This window comes from Parasteatoda tepidariorum, chromosome 2 (genome assembly GCF_043381705.1).
Source record: "Parasteatoda tepidariorum isolate YZ-2023 chromosome 2, CAS_Ptep_4.0, whole genome shotgun sequence".
NCBI lineage: Eukaryota > Metazoa > Arthropoda > Arachnida > Araneae > Theridiidae > Parasteatoda > Parasteatoda tepidariorum.
In genome coordinates, this window is record NC_092205.1 from 17,167,436 (window position 1) to 17,177,372 (window position 9,937).

A 9,937-nucleotide genomic window follows, 5' to 3' on the forward strand; every position below is an offset into this window, starting at 1 on the left:
TAATGCTCGTTATTTTAAATTTCACATCTAAATATTTAACTTAGCTTCACATTTTAAAGTTCTAATTTTTTACTTTGAAAATTATGTCTCCTGTCTGTTTATTTTATAACCATAGTTGAACAGCCGACCCAATTTCGGGCTTACAACTACTAATGGTCAACTCCCGTAATCTTGTAGATCTGATTCAATCCAGAAGACTTGAGAATTCCTAGGGAGAAATTTGCCTTTGTGTAGGACCTTTTGATGGAACTAACCAGCATTTGCGTTACGTGGAGAGGAAAACCACAAAATCTTCCCTTACTTAATCTCACGGTAAGGGACTCTAACCCCTGATCAGACTACAACTGAGGATATTTCTCGTCAGCACTGTGGTTGATGCTAGCTGCGCACTGTATTCGTATCGACAAGCCATGTTCAATCGCAACTAATTCGAATTGCTGGGATTCGAGCCCGGTTTACCTCATTGGGAGGCGAATGCTCTATCTTTTGAGTCACCACGTCTCTCTTTTGCCTTATTTTTAAAAATCGTTGTAAGCTTTAAAAATTATTGAAATTACTTTTTTATATTAATTTTGTTGATTTTGCAAAATGGTTAAAAATTCGCACTATGAGGTAGTATGAGTTTTTATGTAGAACTAAGTTATTGCTGCCCACGCGAACTCGTATAGACAAAGTGGATGCCTACTATAATGAATAAAATAATTTCATTATTTATAAGTTATAAACCATTTTGCTTTCTTAATTTCTATAAATTTTATCCCTTACAATCTAATATTTTTAAAGCAGAAAAAGGTTTGATAATTTTCTTCAAGCATTCTTATTTCGATTATTCACTCGAAATGTTCATCTTTTAAAAACATTGTGTAAAATATGTAGACTCTACAGAAAAATAAAGAACAACTTTCAACAATGATTTATTTTATTCAAAATCTTCCAGTTTTAAAGATTTCAAATCTCTGCCCTCAAGATCATTTCCAGGTCCGCATTTTCCATCAAAAGTATCCGGCAACTTCTGCGAGTAGATCCATTTAATATTTGCATCACAAACAATATTGTTTCCTAAAAAGTAATTTCAGTAATATATATTATTGACTGGGATGCACGACATTAATGATAAACTTTTAGATTGCTAACGCAATATTGATAAGTCTTTGAGTAACTTTGTCCTAATTTTTCACTTACATGAAATTTTAGTATACAGTGGCCTCTCACCTATGCACCACTTCTTTCATATGACTTTTTCATTTATACGACAGTTTTCAAAGGTCCCTGCTCATTATATATATAACCGTCGTTAAACAGATGGCCAGTCTCAATTTTTGCTCTTACTGCACTAATGTTCAACTCCGTAACCTTGTAATTTTGAACCTAATGCAGAAGGTTAAGAAACTCCTAGATTAAGTATTGAGAGAAATTTGCCTGCGTAGAGAACCCACTGATGGAACTCACCCGCATATGAGTTTCAAGGAGAGGAAAACCACGAAAACCTCCTATACTTAACCTGACGGCAAAGGGACTCTAACCCATGATCCGTCTACCACTGAGAATATTTTACGTCAGCACTATGATCGGTGCAAGCCGCATGCGGAATTCGTATCCACTAGTCATCGCTATGATTTGAACCCGATTCCCCTCATTGGATGGTGAGCACTCTATCCCCACGGATCCCTGCTCATTATATAGGAATATAATGATAATTATCATTCCTTTATGCATCGCTCTAAAAATAAATATTTCAATTATGCGTCGAAATTTTTCTTAGGATGGACAAAAATTATCTTTTTTTTTTCTTTAAAAAAAATTGCTTTTTTTTAGAAGAAAAAAAATTTATTAGACTTCATCAGATCACCAATAATTTCGTCAAAAGCCAATTTTATTTTTGATTTTATCGCATTTCGTGAGATGGCGAATGCCACCCTGATAAAATAAAAAATTAATTTAGTTTTTGTTAGGGTAGTAGCACCCTCTCTGAATAACTAGAGATGAGATGTTCCATCAGATTAAATTTAGGTAATGAGCTTGCCTATTTACGAACGATTACAATCAAACTCATTCTTGTTAACCAAGAATATTCAGAATTTGAGTTAAGTTTTCTCTTTTTTTCTTTTTTAGAAATTAATCAAGGCAACTGAGCAAGCAATACCTACTTAACTATCACATTAACATGCATATTTGACACGTTTTTCAATGAAATTAAAAATATAGTGAATTGAAAATTATTTTAACTACAATGCATAGCATATTTTTAAATATTTGATTAAATTATTGCTTGAATAGTACATACAGAAAACGCGTAGAAATTTTTTTATCTCGTAATTATATACTATAATTGTACGACCTCATAATGCTGGGATATTTAAAATAGAAAGATTAAGATACAATAAATATTTTTATGAAGAAAAAATCGTATAGCTACATTTTTCAGTAAGCAAAATTGAATGTAACTAACCTTCAAGATACACTGATTCCAGCTGACTCCAAACCTTTCCCCAGACATTTTCAGGAATGGATTTCAGTTTGTTTTCTCCAAAATTCACAATTTTCAGATTTGGAAATCCCTCAAATGCATCTGAAGGCAATTCTTCAATTAAATTCGATCTAAAATATATGTAAAAAAAATTAATTCGAGTATTTAAATAATCTATTTCGGGTTGAAACAAAAGAGACAGACAATTTAAAGAAAAAAAAAAAAAATAAAAGGGCAGGAAATTGAATTGCGTGTTTTCTGTTGCATGAGATTTTTGAGAAAACAAGTGCCATTTATTGAAGAAGCTTTTAACTAACTTTTAAACTTGGTGAGAATAAAATACCGTATTTCTTAAGCAAAAGAAGCTTAATTTTTAAGAAACTATATAAGCTCATAATTCCAATTTAAGCCTTTTTTTAAGTAAAAAATATTAAAACTTAGCTTATAAACAAAATGATAAAATACAAATAAAATGGCTTTTAAAGAAAAGCTTAAAGAGCATTGAAATTTATGAGGTAGAAAAATAAAATTTCCTTTGAATTATGAAGAGAAACTAGTACATTTTGTACTAACATTTTTATTTCTTTAGGCTGATACGGAATTCTTGAAGTCTGAATTAATTTCTGTAGTTAAACAGTCGTCACCCTAATCTTCTGAATTATTTTACCTCAAATCTCGTTTACGAAATCGGTATTGATAACTAAGCACTAAACTCTCAATTAACATTTTTGACTTCTAATACAATTTTCTGATGATTATTTGATGTTCTTATAAACGATTTACTCATTTTAAACTTATTTACAATTTTATAAAAAAAAATCATTTCTTAAATTTAATATATTTTATGGGCCAGGACAGCCTGTTTGGCGGAGAGCTGGACTGACGTACGTGAAAGCAGGAGTTCGAATCCAGCCGGCCGAAGACTCCCCATGTAGTAAATGGTAACTGGTGCACGTTAAATCTATCATGTTATAAAGTCCTCCATGTTCCGTAGCAAATAAATACCTCTGAGGGTACTGAATTGGAGATTGGTCGTTCTCTGTTTTAGGTCAAAATTGAGATCTGTGGAGGAATGAATGCATGAATGAGTCCATCATATAAGCGGATGTGACGTATGACTGAGGCAGAGGCTGAATTCTTTTCTATAGGTGGCGCTACTGGCAAACAAGAACAATCGCACCCCTTGGCTTTATAACCCACGACAACAACAGCAATATGCTTTATAAGAAAAATTAACGCATAAGCTTTTTTAAAAGAAAAGAAATTTTAGTTAAAAAATAGTTTTCATTTGTTTCTTTGTTTCAGAACCAAGCTATTTTACAAATACCTTCAACCTCCCTAACTGAGTAATTTTCTTTCAGAAGTTTCAGTCTAATCATTTTCATTATTGTTTTTTTTTCAGTATCGAGCTATAACCTTCGAGCTTTACCTTCAACCATTACTAGTTACATAAACTATTTTTCAAAAAAATGTCAATCAACTTCTTCAATTTTTAAATAAAACTGATGTATAAATGCAGTAAGTTAAATTCATTTTTCATGAAAGAGCACCACTTCCTTACCTTTATGATTTGAACCGAAAGAATAATACGAATTATTTAGTTAGAGTTTGAAAAACTACTACTGTATATTTTAAAACATAAGACCATCCTTGTTTAAGACAAAAGTGCGCTTTTTCTAAGTCTCTTATACATACCTACGTTTTTCTTACTCACTTAAAAGCTGAATTAAAAAAAGCAATAAGACTTGCTATTATTGTGAATAACTTTCAACTACCCAGCCATCTTCATTTATTTGTTTTCATGAAGTCCTTGTGATTCTCTTTTACTTCTTTTCCCCCAACGTTTTAACCAGTCGAGATTGAGTTCATCAATAATTCAACTTGGCAAAAAGCCAAAGTAAATCAGTCGTTATGAGCGAGAACTACTAGATTTTTGAGGCCAACATTGTTTAACTTTTTCTGTTCGTTTGCTGTTCTAATCGGTTGCTGCTTTATGAATAAAATTGAATAGTAAAAGTAAGTTTTATTTAAAAATATATATCCTTATTTATTACCAATTCTATACAATTATTGTTTTTTTTTAATTTTTATATTTACGTGTTTATAAGTTTTATATGTGTCGTTTCGCAATATTTATTCTAATGCTAGACTAAAAGCATATTTGTGGACAACGATCACGTAAAATTTTATGAATTTAACACCCCTTTCAGCTTTTGGATATTTTCCAAACATTTTCGATCTATATTCAAAAATATACAGTACATTCCCTTAAAAAGTGAAAAATAAAAAAAAAGCTTTTCATACTTCGCTTCTAATACCCAGAGAGCTCTCATTGGATTAGGAAGTACAGATCTGGACACATCTTTGATTTGGTTATCACCCACATATAATTGCTCCAGATTCACCAGGGAAGCTAATGCTGTTGCTCCAAAGCTCTCAATTTTATTTCCATCCAAATCAACTTGAGTCAGAGAAACAGGCCCACCTTCAAACCAATGGTTTCCCAATTCACCAATATCATTGTAGGGAGCTGAAAAATATTGCAATTTGTGCAGATGTTTCAAATTGAAGTTGTCCATTTTTGTTACACTCCTGTCGATGGAGGAATAAATGTACAAGGACTCCAGGGAGTTCTCGAGTCCGCTAAAAGGTGTCTCTCCAAATGATGTCACTACGCATTCCTCAAACTTTATCCTAGAAGATATGTGGCCTTTGAGAAAGTCTGAGGGGATGTCTCCTAAGTTACAACGAGTGAAATAGAAGGATACATTGTGACCGATGGTATTTTTGACTGCGGGTTCAAGCTCAGACAGACTGGAGCCTTCACACTGAACGATTGTATGACCTTCATCTTCCTCACATGAGCAAGGATATAATTTATCGGAGGGAGGACATTCGATGGCAAACGCTGTGGCAGCGAAGGCAAGGAAGAGCTGGGTGAAGAGCAGCATGTCGGAAATGGAAACCTATTGAAATAAAAATAAAAGGCCATGTTTAAAATATAAAGTCTGCAATTAATTTAAAACAATATATTTTCCTAAAAATAAATCAGACACGTGCTCTTTTCTTTTCTTTTTTCATAAAAGGAAACCTCGCTTTTTTTGACACATAGTCCTTAAACAGAGTTCCCTAAGCAATGGGAGGGGAAATATTTCAGCTGTGGGGAATGTTTTATGTACAGATAGATAGATAGTTTAATTAATTAATATTACAATTTTTACTTGGCACGCAATATAATTTTCAAATATCTGTTATCGCATTTAAAACTGCATCTCCCCTATAAACACCTTAAAATTGTTAATCTTTTGAAGCAGAATTTTCATTTAACATATTTTTAATATATTTTTAATTGTTTCATTTTCTTTTTTTCTTTTTTTTTTTGTTGTACTTAACATTTTACTAAATTAATGTTAAGAAATACAGCGTGAAACATCAGTGTCGTTTTACTGCATTAAAGTGTGTTAATGGTAAAATCTTGCAAACACTATTCACTCCAAAACAATAATTTTTTTCAAATTCGCCCATATTTGCAGTTATTTTGATCTAAGAGAAACAGTTATTCATCATTGAAGTTTCATTAATTTACAAAATCAATTATTGATAAATTTTTGAATATGAATGAAAAAGTAGATAAAATTACCTTTTCGGATTTTATATTTTAGTACAAATATAATTCCCATAATTTGACAGATTTGTTTTTGGTAACATTTAGCATATTTCTTAAAATTGCAAAATGCCAAACTACATTTTTGCTTGTAATTAGAGGGTCATAAATAATATATAAAAGGAACACCGGTGCTCCATCTGGGTTAAAAGACGAAAGAAAAAGGAAGGAATGTTAAACCATCAGTCAACATATGCAATTAAAAAAAGGAATACATAATTTTAATACGTTAATAGGAATTATCCTTGTACACTATTATTAAATAAATGTTTTGGTATAAGGCATTTAACGAGTTTCCAATGAAACTAAAATTTAAAAATCAAAATTGTAAATTAAGTTGTCACGATGACCGAACAAAACTATTAGCTTTAGTTTTTATCCCGAAACTAAACAGAACCGGAAACTAATTCTTTGAAATCAAATCTATGTTAATACCAATTAATTGCTTAGCAATCACGAGAGTTGGTAAGCGAGGCGAGGAGGAGCAAAACTCTATAGTAGATTCTAATAGGCAAATTAAAATATATAATTATACAAAACAATAAAGTATTTATAGAGAATAAAATTAAAACCTCTTACTACTAACCTGAAACTCCCTATGCTAAAGTTTAAAGTTGCATAAAGATTTTATAATTGTTAACAGATGTCTCGCTTTATTTTTTTCCGGTGTACATTGATAAAGATTAGCGTAATTACCTTAAAGAAGAGTTTAATTTTGTAGCCAAATGTCCTACTTTTAATATTTTTTTCAAACGAAAAGTGATAAGAAATATTCTAGCATGTGAAAAAAATTTAAAAAACAGTTTGAGATTAGCAAAAAAGCTATAAAAAGTTTTACCAGTCAGATAGAATCGATATAAGAATGAAATTTCAAGTTCGATCATCTCATCATCATCTATTAAACATTAATATATTGTGAAACTAAAGAACTAGATATATGAAGATTCTAAGCGACATTTTAGAGAACATGTATAAATTAGCCTTAAAGTTTGCTTCTAAGCAATAAGAAATAAAATTGACGACCCAAAATTATTTCTAGTTTGCAAATCAATTAACAGAATGATATATTTTCAATTAGATTAGGTAAACTCTCCATCCAAAATATTTTTAAAACACATTTAAACTGTTCGTGTCCTAGCGTTCACATTCTTGACGTCTTAATTTGTCACCCGCAAGATAAGTTTGGTTTTTTGAAATAACCGTTCGTCTTTGAAAGCATTGAAAACTCTTCCGGAACGATTCTACTTCAAAAAAGGGTAATACGCTGAAAAGTGCACTGCCTCAAGCAAAGCTTTTACGCGCGGTGAACTGCGATGTAAACAATATCATCTCATTGCACCACAGTGAACTAACTGATCGTAAGACACGGATTCCAGTTCATCACCGAAGTCAAGCATCACTGGCTGCCATCAGTGAGCGGGTAGGTAACAACTTTGATCAGCCTGTGAAGGGACGGAGGGTTCATGGTATTAGACCTCTTTAAACTGTTTTACACAAATTTTTCGAATTAGCGAGGGAACCACTCCCTAAGCAGAGGACGAAAATAGTGATGGTATGTCTTCGGATCTCGTTCAAGGATATTTTTCAGGTCGTCGCCGATTGCCCATTGTTTTAATGAGGTGTTCCGGGTTCGATTACCAACAATGGCTGATATTCGAAATGATTTCTTCTCCTGGCTCGCACCTACCACAGTGCTGACGTAAAATATCCTCTGTAGTAGATGGATCATGGGTTAGAGTCCCCTTGACCCATGGCTAACCGTAGTAGGTTTTAGTGGTTTTCCTCTCCATGTAGCACAAATACGAACTAGTTCAATCAAAAAGCCAACCACGAAAGCAAATTTCTCCCAATACTTGATCTAGAGGTTAACCTGTCTTCTAGGTTGGGTTCAGAATTACATTTCTACAGTGTTGCACATTTGTAATCGCAAATCCGGGCAGGTTTTGTGGTGCTTTCTGACTGCTGACCGCTCACTCTCTGGTCTAGTTCGATTGGATATGCTGTTGTAAAGGATTAGAATTATTCACAGATGGATCGAAACTTTTAGTTAAAAATAAATTTAAGACAAGATGAGCTTTCGTGGAGTATGTGGAGGGAGAACCTGTTGAAAGAAAAACCTTTCGCATCTATGATCACGTGTCCGCGTTTATGGCTGAATTATGGGTCATTCATCAGTCGCTTCGTTTAATTAAGGAACAACGAATAACAGATAGAATCTCAATTTATACTGATTCCCTGTCTAGCTCGCAAGCTTTGGAAAACAGCAACTTCAAAGAATAATTAGTTCACTTAATTAAACAATAATTCACAAACAATATCGTTTTTTATTGGATAAAAGCACATAAAGGCCATATGGGCAACGAGAAGGTTGATAAGTTAGCCAAATTAGCCTGTGATGTATCGACGGTCGAGCTGTTTGAAGATCCCAGCAGGTGGACTGCAAGAAACGTGAAAAATTTATTGAATGGCAGGAGAGATGGAGTTACAGTTTTACAAAGGGAAGGCACACATTCGAGCTCCTCCCGAAAGCTCAAACGAGGAAAGTCATGGGGAATTTCTTTTTAAATTAATTCCTAACTAATCATGGCTGTCATGGATAACATCAGACCAGGTTTTTCAGGACAGTTCAGTTGTGACGTACCTGTCAGCTTGTTGAGGATTCGGAACATATATTGATCCATTGTGCTAATTTTAAACACATTAGAAAGAAATTTTTTCATTCGGAAACCACCTATAAATTTATTAGGCAGCATTGGTCAAACCCTAAATTAAAAAAGGGAATTGAGGATATAGTCAGAAAATTGTTTAGTAACAAGGCACTTTCCTGAATCCTGATGGCCTCTTGCTGCCTATTGTTAGGTTTATTGATTATTGATTTACCTATCATGGTTTGATTTTTACTTGAATTTTCTCTTAAACTGCTTTATGGTGTTTTTTTGCATTTTTATTTCATGCTCTTTGTCGATCTCTGCCCCTATGTGATTCCTCATTTTTATCACTAGTGTTCCTAGAATATGTCTTTTTATCTTTTAGGAGAGACTGTTGGCCTTTGCACTGTGCATCAAAAATTATTCACCTAACTTTCAATGTACATACTCACTGTTATGCTTGTACATTTTAACGTTCGTTTAATTATACATTTACCATGTTAAAAGAAAAGAATTCCTAGAACTGTTCTGTCAGTTGTGATTATATTCTCAGTCGCAAACACCTTTTGTTTAATCATGTGTAATTGTTTCTTTTTATTAACTTTGTACCCCAACTGAAGATGCGGCATCAATGTCTCTTCTGATTGATATTGTTTATATTCATTGTATTGTTTGCATTTAGTTTATTTGTAAGTAGCATTGTTTTCTGGATTTCATCTTTAATATTCTCCTTATTCGTCAAAACTCTAAGTTGAAAATTTTGAATACGTTTGCTTATGCGATTGAACTGTTCGAACTATCGGTGTGTCACCGGATGCCCCCTTGTGGGGTCGAGGCGGGATTAATCTAGTTATTAGTTGTCGTAAACCCATATAAATTGGATCAAGTGCTCGAAGACGATTATTAAGTCAAATTAAAAAATTAGTACAGATTATTAAAATGAATTAATCATCATTGACGTCAATAATAGTGTGTCGTTTTCTTTACGCTCTCTTAAACTAATTACTAGCTTTTTTTGTCTTACTTCAATTAGTAATTATTTCCAAATTAGTTTTTAGTTTCATTAATAATAAAATAGTCGTTTTTTTACGTTTCTCTTCCGTGAATGAATATCATTTCTTCATCACTCATACTTTTCAAAACAGGAATTCATGCTTT

The 9,937-nt window shown here is 32.7% G+C and overlaps 1 protein-coding gene across 2 annotated transcripts; it reads right to left on the bottom strand.

The window, feature by feature from the left end:
* Positions 1-901: 901 nt before the first annotated feature.
* LOC107446610 (leucine-rich alpha-2-glycoprotein-like) lies at positions 902-6,812 on the bottom strand. 2 transcript variants are annotated; one of them, XM_016061301.4, is made up of 4 exons: positions 6,718-6,812; positions 4,772-5,433; positions 2,450-2,598; positions 902-1,059 (listed from the first exon to the last, which is right to left on the bottom strand). In XM_016061301.4, the coding sequence occupies exons 2-4, from the start codon at positions 5,416-5,418 to the stop codon at positions 920-922; spliced, it is 936 nt and encodes a 311-aa protein (XP_015916787.2). In that variant the 5' UTR covers positions 5,419-5,433; positions 6,718-6,812; the 3' UTR covers positions 902-919. The 2 variants fall into 2 exon arrangements, with proteins under 2 accessions (XP_015916787.2, XP_071033318.1); XM_071177217.1 differs by lacking the exon at positions 6,718-6,812 and adding an exon at positions 6,567-6,588.
* Positions 6,813-9,937: the final 3,125 nt, after the last annotated feature.